This window comes from Lolium rigidum, chromosome 2, assembly GCF_022539505.1.
Source record: "Lolium rigidum isolate FL_2022 chromosome 2, APGP_CSIRO_Lrig_0.1, whole genome shotgun sequence".
Taxonomy (NCBI): Eukaryota; Viridiplantae; Streptophyta; class Magnoliopsida; order Poales; family Poaceae; genus Lolium; species Lolium rigidum.
Window position 1 is genome coordinate 144,727,098 of NC_061509.1, and position 13,135 is coordinate 144,740,232.

The 13,135-nt window shown below is 49.3% G+C and overlaps 1 protein-coding gene across 1 annotated transcript; it reads right to left on the bottom strand.

Annotated features, from left to right (window-relative positions):
- Nucleotides 1–9,101: 9,101 nt before the first annotated feature.
- Nucleotides 9,102–12,384, bottom strand: LOC124687395 (cytochrome P450 87A3-like). Its single transcript, XM_047221180.1, has 9 exons — nucleotides 12,176–12,384; nucleotides 11,732–12,056; nucleotides 11,470–11,619; nucleotides 10,997–11,248; nucleotides 10,784–10,873; nucleotides 10,388–10,466; nucleotides 10,179–10,285; nucleotides 9,297–9,427; nucleotides 9,102–9,192 (listed from the first exon to the last, which is right to left on the bottom strand). Exons 1-9 carry the CDS (start codon nucleotides 12,382–12,384, stop codon nucleotides 9,102–9,104), a joined length of 1,434 nt encoding a protein of 477 aa, XP_047077136.1.
- Nucleotides 12,385–13,135: the final 751 nt, after the last annotated feature.

Here is a 13,135-nt window from a genome sequence, read left to right on the forward strand (position 1 = left end):
CCAGCGCCACCCCACGCCCCTTGCGCAACAAAACCCGGGGACGGCGCACCCGTGCGCGTGCCCGAAGGGCGCCAATAGTCACATCCTCGTCCGACGACGCCTGCCCAATCGCGTTCGATGCCGCCAGTGTGGTACCCGTACCACCACCCGGGTCCGCATCCTCCCTGGATGCCGCACCCTGATCCGTGGCTTCCTAGCCAGCCGATCCGCCGTCTCCTGTGCCTTGCGTGTCGCAAGCGCAGCAAGAGAGGCCTGGGCCAACTCCTTCGCTCTGATCAGCTGAAGGGCCTCCCGAGGTGAGCCCTTGCCCGGGGCAAAGACAATGGCGCTGTCCAACAGAACAGACGAAAGAACCGAATCGGGAAGGGAAGGGAGTAGGGAGAAGTCGGCGTCCGTACCTGTCACCGGCGGAAGCTCCAGGTTCTTCGTCGCCGCCAAGTTCTGCGCCTTCTTCAGCATGGAAGTCGCCGCTGTACCCGCCGTCCTCGAGCTCTTCCGCACCGGCGTCGCCGGTATCGCCGTCTTCTTGGTCGCCCTCGCCGGTCCCTTCCCAGCCACCGGCACCACCTTAGTCCTCCTGCCCTGCACCAGAGAGACCGCCGCCGTGACCTCACCGTGGAGGTCAAGCGCAGGTCCAGACCCCTGCCCCGCCGTCACACCAGACGCCGCCACCGAGGCTGCCGGCGCGTCGACCACCATCTCCGACGAGGTCCAGGTCGGGCTCGCCGGTTCGACCGTGGGGCTGCTCCTCATCCCAGACCCGACCACCTCCGTGATCTGCGACAACGTCTCACCGGAGGCAAGCGAAGCCTCGTCCACCACCGTGGCATTGAGGGTCGGGGGCGGCCCTCCGCCCTCCTTCCCCAGGGCGACCACGTCGTCCCCCTCCGCGAGAATGGCAAAGCGGCCCAAACCAGCCAACCTCGGGAAGATCTTGATGTTGGACCCGTACTGATCCGCCACCTTGCGCAACTGTGTTGAGGCTGGCGCTTCAATGGCTAGTTGGTGGAGAGGCTCTACTACACACTGGCACTGGCACTGGCACCGGGTCTGTCTCACAAACCAGCTCGGGGCATGCAGCCATCTCGCCATATTAAATAGCCTCCTCTCTCGTACCACGTTCATCTCTGGCAAACTTTCAATTCTTTCCTGTTCCTGGCATGGCCCTTTGCACGTGTCGAAAATACTCCGGCATACTATGTAGTACGGCAACACTATCCACGAATTGCATTATGCTAGACTAGTTTTATTAACCGGAGCATGCAGCTTACAGCTCAGGGAACGCTGATTTTCCTGCGCCGTACCGTACCGCGACGGCAGCGACGTCTATCCATCCCCGTCAATGTGTACAGGGATGCAGGTGCACATCGCAAGTCCGATGGCGAGGGAGAAAACGCGCCTCAACTTCAATATGAAACAGACGTGTGGTCATGGGCCTGGATGGAGTGTGGACCAATCGCAAACCTCCAACTCATTGATGAACTAGATGGATCATTCGAAAGCGAGGGCTGCCTGCTGGCTGGACAAGCGACGAGCCAGCTCGGATAACGGTCTCCACCACCGTCCCGCTGTGTGGGTACGGCTAGTAAAAGACCAATCTCCGAGAAAGAATACCACAACCGGTGAAAAAGACGACCTTGGTGAAGAGAACTACACACGATATGTTACCGCCATGTGGCTTAACGTAGCGGAAGAAAATCAACCACCACACGTGACACTTGTCGCAACGAGAAGCAATTTGAGGATGGGAGGGCGGTATGTCTCAATTTTTTATAATCCAAAATTGCAAAACGAAATAACTTAAAGTACATCTATCCTAATACCGGCACCGCTTGGGATACTGATTTGACGATTATACCTTGCCTCCTACCAATAGCAATTTCTGCATCCAACCTCGGATCATGCTCCAAATTCCATTCTTTTGTAATGCCCCCCCCCCCAGATCGCCAACATATGATGCCATGCCCCTAGGTACTTCTCATTGAGGGTCTCTTTTTGCATCCTCAACCCCGGAACGACGTTTACCTCCTCCGGCACACTCTTCGGGCATCCTTTGCGGAAGAAGATCGAGGATTTGTCCGAATTAACTATTTGGCTAGAAACCATACAGAACAGATCTGAGGAAATCCACCAAGATTTGAGAGGGATTTGGGTGGGGAGAGAGGTGGGGTGGCTGGTCCGAGGAGGAAGAAGACTTGGGTTGGGGGGGGGGGGGGGGGAGTGGCTGGGTCGGGCTAGGTGACTCGGGCCGAAACAGTTAAGTGGATGTGTGGCGCCGATGACATCGGTGCCACACTTTCAATGTGTGGCGCCCACGGGAGCGGCACAACACGTCCTGCCACGTCGGCTGGTCAACCGCGCGCAGCGTCGACCACGCCACATCGGCATGGATGTGTGTGTGGTGCCGCTCGCATGGGCGCCAAACAGTGATGTGTGGCGCCGATGGGAAGAGCGCCACATAAAATGGTTAGATGGGTGAAATAGTTTGACCAGAGGGTCAGTCTGTGCTTTTCTTTCAGAAAAAAGGTTATTTTTGTGTAAATCGCCCGGATATAGTCACACTTTCAGAAAATAAATCTATTTGTTTGTTAATGACAAGTTGAGAACCCTTTTTTGCTGATCCCTTTGGACCATAATAAACGTCATGGTTTTGTCTGGTGTTCCTCTGACCGCAGTGAGCAATAGCTAATTATTTTCAATCTCGAGCCTTGGTTCATGACATGATTCTTCATTTTTTTCCTTGCCCATCATTGGGGTTAGCTCATCCTTTTCTATTACAAATAAAACTACAAGTCGTTATTGGTATGCCAATTCCATAGAAAATTAAGATATTGGCATATCGCTGCTTGGCATTGGTGGATTTTTGCCAAAAAAAAAATTCCTCTCTTGCTTGGTATGTAGATTTCTGTGTAAATCAGAAAAGTAAGTGCATTTTCAAGCTTCAAAATCATTTCTTAATGTTATGAATGAAATAACAGCAAAATTAGTGTGAACCTGTAAAAATTATGGAATATTATGTTGGGGGAAAAGTTTGCTCCAGAAAATCTCGGCGCGACACAAAATAAAAGTTGCGAGGCTAAAATCCAGATAAGCTAGCCCTAGCAACTTTGATTTTTTTTTAGTTTGTTTGCAAAAAATGCATCACTGTCGCTAGACTGTGCGGCTCCTAGGAGCGTCGCGACACTCGCCCCCTATATCTGTCCGGCGTGAAGACTTGATTTGGGGCTAAAAAAAATTCGGCCCCCCCTTTGCTTTTTGTCACGCTCCGCCACTGCTCCAACGGGCGATGCATATCGGACGTTGAAAAGTGGTCGCGCGTATCCGTTTTCATCGTCCCGCAGACATAAAAATGGTTGTTTCTGACTGTGCGCCCGTTTATGTCTGGGTGTGTTCCCAGCGGACCCATTTTTTTCCAACAATATTTTTCATTCACCAAGTAAAAAACATAATATACTACAAACTAAAGGAGAAACAAACCCTAGGCTACTTGTCGCCCGATGGTCCGGCCCCGTCGTTGGGTCCCTCCCTTCTCTACTTCAATTCTTCGCCGCCCGCCATGCGGCCGCTACAGCTCGGTGAGCCGATGCGTCCTCTAGCATCTGCTGCCGCGGCGCCTTGTTCGCGGAATCCTCGGCCTTCTTGAGCGTCTCGAAGGAATCGACTAACGCCCTCTGCTCCGCCGCCCTCTCCTCCGGGTTAGGCTCACTAGGGTCATCAGAGGACCAATCGAAGTCGGAGGAGTCATCCTCTGCGGCGGCCGCCTCGATCCCTGCGGGGTTCCTGCTCGGCGTTGAACGCCGCGTGGGCCGCCCGCTCCTCCCCTGCTTCTTGCTCTGCATCAATCATGAACTTCGCGTCCATGGCCGCGTCGAGGACGTTGTTCGTGCTTTCGTCGTTCTCCAACTCCTCGTCGGAGCTCTCGACGGGGGGAGGTGGAGTCGGAGGTGGAGGTGCAGTAGCCTGGCCGTGCGGCAGCTAGTGTTTTGTGTGGGAGGAGATGAGATGCGCGCACCCCTCTTTATATCAAGGAAAAAAATAGCGCGCTATAACAAAATAGTGTCGGCCAAAAATACGCTATTAGTGTGTTATAGCGCGCTAATAGCATGCTATAGAGCCGAAATGATGTAATGTGGGCTATCTAGAAACGCTATAGCGTGCTATTTTTTTCCATGCTTTATATACGTCGGAGGCAGGCGAGGGGCGCGACACGCGTGGCATCGTCATTACTTCGTTCACAGATGTGGGCGGCGGCTGCTCGGCAGGCGAGGCATCACCATTAACGTAGCACAGACTGCCGAAGCGATGCCTCGGCGCCACTGGCGCGACTGAGAAGACGCATCGAGCCTGGGTTGCTGCCAGGCGGGCCCGATGAAACGCCCGCTTAGACGCGAGCGGACACTCGGCACATCACGCATCGTCCGCGGAGACGTATCCGAGGCACATATTTAGACCATGTTTTCGTCTATGCGGACAACCCGATCACTGTGCGTCAAGCCGCTAGGCTGGTCTCAGATGCATTTTTCGACCTCGTGGACGCAAACGGTTGCGTCGCGCTGGTGGAGATGGCCTCCCGCATGTTCGAAGATGGGGCCTAGTGGCTGTTCTGAGCTCTCAGCACTGGCGATTTGGCAAACCGTTTCTTCAGTTCTTTACGAATGTGTTCGAAAAAATAATTCTAATGTAAGGCGCAGTAGGACAGGATAGTCTGTGATTATGCTGTCAGTCCATCAACGAACCCTAACCACCTTTTGAGTTTTGACACCAGAGCATCATCCTTCAGAGTAAGGATCTACTGGGCCGGGAGCCACCTTTGGTGGCTGCCCAATTTGCCCACTCTTCTTGTCCATAGACGAACAACCACAGCCCACGACGAGGACAAGCAACCACGGCCCAGGAGCACGAGCAGCCGAATCGGCACATCCCCATAAGTCCAGAACGGGCGACAGTGAGTGGGGTTAGGTCGCCGGCCGCCGCCTCCTTCCGCCAAAAACCAACCCGAATTGTTCTTCCGCCATGGACTGCGGAGATGCCGCGAAAGGAAGATCGCGATCGGGCCGGTAAGGTAAGTACGATCTAATTCGATCGTTGAGCGGTTCTCCCGATTACCACTTGATGCATACCAAATTTCGCTCCTCTGGTTTCCGAGGGATACATGCCTTCACCACCCTTGCCGGTTGCCGGCCGCAGCATCAACGGCGGAGGTCTCTGATCCAGCGTCATAGCCGACCGTAGTGTGCATCGGGGAAGCGGTAGCGAAGTGTTTTCCGCGTGCTGAAAGGCGCGGTTTTAGAAGTGTCATGTAGATATATGCTGAAATTTTGACAGATAGAACCACCTGCCCCAACAAATTGTCAAGAAGGATCACCTGTGAATGAAATTGCCAAAAAGGACCACCTCTCCATGGTGGCAGGCCTGCCAGGCGACACGTGGCACGTGCCGCCATAAGCTCTGGTGGCAGGCCCTGCCGCCATCCTGTGTGGCGGCACGTTACCCGGGCACGGTCGCTGCAGAGCAAGGTGGGCCCTGCCACGCTGAGATGGCACGTTGCCACGTCATCCTGCCTCCATAGCCTACGGTGGCACGTCGCCACATCATCCTACCGCCATAGCCAATGACGGCATGGCCCACCATCGACGTCATCCTGCCGCCATAGCCAACGGCGGCACGTCTCCACTCTCCACGTCATCCTGCCGCCATGACCAACGGCGGCAGGTGCCACGTGTCGCCTGGCAGGCCCCGGCAGGCCCCGCCACACAGAGGTGGTCCTTTTGGGCAATTTCATTCATAGATGGTCCTTCTTGACAATTTGTTGGAGCAGGTGGTCCTTTGTGTCGAAATTTCGATATATGCCTATTATTTGTTTAGACAGTGCTGGCCATACTGGGAGGATAGGGGAAAATCGCCGCCTCCCTCACTGTCGGAGGTCACTATCCGCCCGTTTTAGCAATTAGCATACCCTCACTTGCGTAGCAAATATTTTATCTTATTGTAGCATTGATTGCAATGGTGGCCCTTAAAAATCAAGTAAATGTATGGTCTCCCTCGAAGAGTCATAGTTATATCGTACTATGAAGATGGTCATTTGGAAAAATAGAGGAAAATTACCCACTGCAAAAATTCCCAAACTTTTCCTCTTAGAATCCACTAGAATTTATCAATCTCCACCATTGTTCTATCTCGGAACCTCTAGACAAACTTCTAATCCTTCGGTTTTCCTCTTTTAGGAGTCCAATGTATTGGCCTGACACTTCCGAGTGAAGTATGGTCACAATCTCCGATCAAGGATTTAGCAGTTTTCAGTCCAACTCTTTCATGATGGTATTTTGTTAGTTCCAGAACTTCCGAGTTCCTCTTTTGTTGGAACTACCGGGCATGCACATTGCTGGGATGAATACTAGTCGTTACGATGAGTGGAACCTCCAAGCGTTCCATCCTAGTACCGTCGAATTCTTTCCGTTTTTAGAGGTTCTCTGGTCTCGATTGTTTTATTGAAGTTCAGGTTAGTATCTCTAGAAAATTGTTCAAATTAACTTCTAACTAGTCTAGAACTACTAGGTTTGACCATTTAGAAATTCGGGGCATGTTACTTTTTTCGGTAACGATCAGATTTTCACCTTTTCCTTTATAAACCCCAACCCATTCCGTGACAAAGTGAGAAAGTTGAGCAAAGAGGAAACCTTGCCTAAGCACAAAGCTTCACCTGCTTATCCTAACTCATATTTTTTACTCAAATATTTTGAGATTCATGGTGTTTCGAGACTATCTTTGTAGTATGTGTGCACAGGCTTCAAGATCCAAGTGCTAGCCAAGTGAAACCTTCGTGGTGTGTTGTAAACGAGAGTTTGTGAAGGTCATAGATCGCCTACTATTTGTGAAGATCTACCTCTTAGTGGTTCCGCATGGACTTGGTGTCCTAGATCAAGGGGAAATAGGTTGGTCTTGGTATCCATGGAATGTGTTTCATAGCCTTCTCCAAGGAGAACGTAAGATAGCGCTAAATCTTCGTGTTTGCGATCCTTTTTCCGTAACCCCTTTACTTGCTCGCAATCTAATCATTCACAAGTTCAATATTTGCAGAATTGCACATGTAGAGTGCTGGAGGCAACCAATAGAAAATAATTTTCTAAAAGCTCCAAATTTCCACTTAAATTTGATCATCGCCTATCCACCCCTCTATTAGATGTAGGTGGTCTTTGATCGGTGAAGTGGATTTCAGAACCGTTGGTTGGGCTCCTTACTTCCAAAGTTGTGAAAATAGGCTGACGACCCAAACTCGGAAGCCAAGGCAGGTGGAGTCCGTGGAGTTTGTGCTCGCGGAGGTTGTTGGGTGGCGACGGTTCCGTTGCTCCATTGACGGGCACAAATCCTCCATCAGTTGTGAAAATCATTAGAAGTGATGAGTTCTAACTTACGGTTACGAGTGCTGAACGAACATGACAGTGGAGGGGTTCGATCTGGGTTGTGTTGACGGACTTAAGCCTAGAAGATTGTTACATTGATAGTTACATTGACAGTGGATGCACTTACGCGTGTGGGAAATGGAGACCGTGTCTTCTCATCGACTGCCTAGTCGCGCAGCTACTTTCAACGGACTTTGTGTCGCTGTATGCACTATTACAGGCTTGCTTCAAATAGTCGGCAATTGTTTGCCATCTCTTGATGATGTGGGAAGCGCCATCAACCCGTAAAGTACGACCGGCCATTATAAAGGGGCTCGGTCCTTACTTATTTTGGTACACTCGCAGGTTTAGCTAGAAGTTAACCGCTGCATTTTTTTTAATCACGACCAACTCTTCAAGGTGCATCTTCTTTTGGAGGTGATTAAGACACCTAGCAAATGGGCTTTACGATGGGTCGGAGATTCTAAAAAAGCTGAATTTCTGAACCTCTTCAGGTTCTTTTTGGTCAACTTTTGTGTTTTCCAAATTTTTGACATCCGGGTTGCCTAGTACATATTTCAAGCCAGTATCGTTTGCTGGGTTTTCGAAAAAATAATATTACTTAGTTTGTATGTAAGGGAGTTGTATCTCGAAGTCTGCTGCCGCTGATATTGAATGCGTCCCACAATGACATTTCAATGGTAGACGAAGCACACATCGGTGGAGAGGGGTACATGGTGATTCGTCGGTAAAGAAACTCTTTCGTGCGCGTATAGTTGTACTCCCTTCGTTCCACCAAAAGTGTCTCAACTTTGTCAAATTTTAGATGTATCTAGACACTTTTGGTGGGACGGAGGGAGTATATGTGATGTGGGCATTACCGTTCGGGTACCCAACATTAGACTATCTCCTCTGGCCCAACTAGGGGCCCATGAAGATTGCCCAATAGCTAAGGTGGGCCTTTGCATCGGTTCCAAGAAAGGAGACCTACCCCAAGAAGGTTTTTTGATGAACAAGGCAAGAAGGCACCGAATAAGGAAAGACTAGAATAGATCTTGTTGTAACCTAGTCGGGGCTGTCGAGACACAACATCAATACATAGATCCACCGCAAGTTAGAGCTAGAAGCTTAGAACCCTTGCCTCTCGACGAGTCAACCACCATAGCCTTTCGGCTACCCCATTGTAACCCGATATATTCGATAATTAAGATCAGACAAGCAGGAAGTAAGGGTTTTACCTCATCGAGGGCCCCGAATCTGGGTAAATCTCTCTCCCCATTTGTTTGGTTCCGATATCGCGACTGCAGGAATCTGTCAATCCTAAGCCCCTCATGGTGGGCATTGCCAGGGAGCACCCTCGTCAATATGTGTTTTGAAAATAAAATCTATAAGAACTCCCATAGAAGTACAAACAAACGCACCTAATCACTTTCTTTAATTTGCAAAATGTATTTAAACAATAAGAGATATACAACATATGAGTAGACTCGTACAACATGGGGACACCATGTGGACGACTAACTACTATCAGGGGAAACAATCAGCAATTGCTTTCTGTTGGACTAGAGGCCTACATAACACTACTGAAACAGAGTACCAACGAGTTAAAGAGGTGCCCTAAAACGACCTCAGAGTACTTCACCACATAGATGTGCCGTCTTTACACACGTATTTATTTATTGTAATTTTATCTGCAAGAAGCCCGCTGGTGCTATTACGATATCAGTTCTTAGGGAAGAGCTGAAGGTGAAACCCATCTGGGAAGCTCAGTCCTGGGGTACGGACTATGTTCCCTCCTTTCACCATCCTCCATCTGAAATGCGAAAATTAATTCTTGCTTAGAAAAAGTTGATTTCACCTTTGTTATTGGAGATGAAGTGTAATACATGTACATCGATTCAGATGACAAATTTTCACCTGTATTTTGTCACCAGGCAGTGCATGAAGGTTGCCATCAGGACCTTGGTGAGGTCGGTTCCGACACAGAACCGGAGACCTCCACCGAAGGCCATAAAATGCTTGGTTCCTCCGGTGATTTCCATCTTGTCCTGCTCAAGCGAATGCTCATGGGTGTTATTTCTTCAGATAAGAGGCTAGTCAACACTCAAAACAGAACACATAACTTCTGTGCAGCTTGCTTATGAAGTACATGCATGCATGGATGGAGGCTTATAGAAGCAGATATTATTCTACTGCCATTTGCTTCATGGCAACTGTTTCTACTGCTGTAACACAAGTAAGTGTTCGCTTCCTTTCTTTATTCCTACGTGTTCCTTATCAGCAGAACATTGAGTATCATTTGACAATATGATGCTCTCTAGAGGCTGACTTGACCGCACTCGATCAACCATGTAGACTAATCACGTAACACAATGAAGAGAACTGAGCTTGTAGACTTATAGTTACCGAACTTCCATGTTCATCCTCTGGGTAGAATTACTAGAAACTCTGACTTCTATATTTGTGGGAAATTCACAATATTTTATATGAATTACATTGATTCATTAACTGCCTGTTGCCATTGGATCTAATAGCTTCCAAGTGCAGATAGTTACTAGTTTTTTTTAAAATGGTTTATTTTCGTTAGACTGGTCAAACTTCAGGGATTATAGACTATAGTCGTTTATTGGCATAGAGAACCTTGGGAGTTTAAACAAACAAAACCCTGGAGATACCAATTAAAGTTATATTTTGTCATATTTATTTAGCTCACTGAAATTAACCCTAATATTCGGTTCGCATCCAAAATGAGATATGTAGAGTTCATGCCAACTTGTATAAAGATGAAAGTGCACAAACCTGCCACCTCCATGGATTAAACGCCAATGGATCTTCGTAAATTTCTGGATTTAAGTGCACTGCTGGAGGACAAACCATGACTGCCCAACCTGCTGGAATAGTGTAGCCTGCACCCAAAGGAGAAAATGAATGCAGAAAAAGATCAGATCGCTTAAACTCACGCCAAGAACCAGAAAGTGATACGCCATGATATTTACGTACTCAATTACCTTTGAATTCAATGTCTTGCAAGGCCTTCCGAAAAATACCGGGCACGATGTTGGCTATCCTTGCTATCTCCAACGTGACCTTCATGCACAACGTGGAGAGGTAGTGAGGTAGGGCATTAGTTTTTATTCAGAGGCTAAATTCAATTGGAGTTTCAGTTTCGTTTTCTCAATTCCTTTTAGTATAATGTTAGGATAATAACTTCACTACTCATCTGGTTGCACAAGTACGGCGCAAAAGGCACACACTTGTGTAATCGCACCGGGCTACCAGGTTCCTGTGTTTAGTTTGACACTATCATAATGCTCTAACTGCCACTAGTTAGTCACTATTACATCGTGTGAATTTCTTATTTGTGCAATTTGCACCATAGCTTTGCTAGTGCTGGTTAGGCTCACCTGAGAGGTGAAGGTCATGGACTTGTACTCTGCCCATGTGAGGCCGGCATCTGGGTCCTTCCTGTTCCTGACAATCGCCTCGTGTTCCTCCTAGCCACACAAAGAGCATTATCTCGTCAATTGTTATTTGGCACAAGTAGTTCGCCCAGTTGCATGCCTTTGCTCAGGGACACAACATTGATCTAGAAGTCGCACGCGATTTGTGCAACTAACCGTTAACGTCTCAAGCACCCTTGGGTTGTCAGTGAGGAGCTTGATGCCTAGCGTGAGGGCCAAGGCCGTCGTCTCGAAGCTCGCGAAGAGGAGCACGAACATGAGGTCCAGCGCCACGGCCTCCGTCAGGACGGGGTTCTCCTTTCTCAGCTCCTCGATCATGATGTCTAGGAAGTCCTCGCGCTTCCTCCCCGGGTCGGCCATCCTCTCCTTCATCATCCCCTTGAGCACCTTCATGGCGTTCCTCCTCCCCTGTACACACATGCATGTAATTTCAGCTACGTCACGTGTTTAGAATTTCAGTCAGTTAGAGTCTTAAGGGAGTGGGTTCTGCCGCGTGAGTACGGAACCATTGACTTAAGGGAAGCCATTGACTGGTCGTATGTTGACTTGACACGCATGCATGTGCAGTTTTGTGCACTGCGTACGTCGGTGGTCAATAAGCATTGCGCGCATCGGTGCATGTTGTGTACCTTCATGCACTCATGATATGCAGTGCCGGGGATGTCCATCGGGAAGGAGATCAGGCCGCGGATGAAGGCCACGAAGTTCTTCCTCAGGTTCTCAGATGGCTTTGACGGCTCGTAGCCGATCAACTTCTTCGCAGTAATGTCAAAGATCATCTGGGAGAAGAGATGCACACATCAGCAATCTAAGCCTTGAGATGTTCAAAAAATGAGCTCCCTAACTAGGAATGTTTGCTCCAGCAACACATGCAAGAAGTGGACGCCTTACGGCGGAGAGGCCGTCCTTGAGCTCGATGCTTTGCTGGCCTGCCCACGAGGCGAGGGTGGTGCGGCAGGCGGCATCAGTTTCAGCAAGGAGCACCGCCCGGAGGTTCTCCTGGCCATACAGCCGGAGCACGAGGGTCTTGAGGTACTTGTACATGAAGCCGTGGAGGGAGCCGACGTTGTCGCGGCCGAAGATCTCGGTGAACGTGGCCGGGTACCAGCTCTCGAACAGCTTCCCCTCTTGCTGGAACACATAGTGGTTCAGGTCCGGGTCGGCGGACACGATCACCGCCCGCCCGACAACGCTGGTCTTGAAGACAGTACCGTACCTACACGTACGAACATCTCCAATATGTTACAGCAAGCTCAGTTCATATGTACTTTCTCCAATGTGACAATGCCTGAAATAATCGATTGTGGTCGGACACTGGGTGGTTAACTACCCTACCTGTTCACTCTGTCCTTGACAAAGGGGGAGACATCGCAAGTAGGGTTCGGAGCGAAGAACTGCATGGTCTCGCCAAGGAGAGGGAGGCCGAGGGAGCCCGGAGGCAGCCTGCCGTTTACCTTGGGATGGCTCCATCTATACGCCCACAGGAAAGAAACCACGGCCATGGCCGAGGCAACAGCCCATACAGCTAGAGATAGTGTTTCCATGGCCTTCACAAGAAGGTTATTAGCTTGTGCGCTGTGTCGATCCTACCAAGCAGGTTAGGTCAAGGGCAATGGCGGTGCTCGCGGAGGGAGGAGAAGCTAGTGCAAGATATGGCTGCAGCAAAGTACCGGGAGCTATGTTGGGAGATCGCCTTGCTTTATATAGAGGCTTGGGCTGAAATGCAAGGAAATTAAACAAATGGAGGAAGAGGAATTATTGTCCAATTGCGTTTTTTTATCCTGACGGAGAGAATCCACCTATAAGCTTGTGCTGTGTTTTTTTATGTTCCGATGACTCAGCTAAATGCCACAGGAGGTCAGCTGTGCTGTTGTGAACTTTTTGGAGTTGGTTACCTCATGAAGGCTGGCAATGTCCGTGTGCATGATATATAGGATAAAAACATGGAGAGCTAGTACTGTATTGCCGGCAATTCACCAGACAGTGAGTTGTGCTCTTTTGGCGCAGCTAGATCATTAGCTGAATAGCTGAAACATTAGGCTACGAATTTGCGTTCTGAATGTTCCCCGTGTCTTCCCGTTTTTGTTCGATAGTAGGGTATATAGGTTCAGAACTGCAGATACAGATGACCAATAGTTGGACGAAATCAAGCAGTTGAGTTTTGCAGAAAGATGCAATGGCAGGCATTGCAAATGGTCAGTTTTAGAATAAATCTTGTATAATATGGATTAGTAATATGGTGCATGGAAGAAATCAGACCTATATACAGATGTTAACTCTCCCATGCAAACTTTG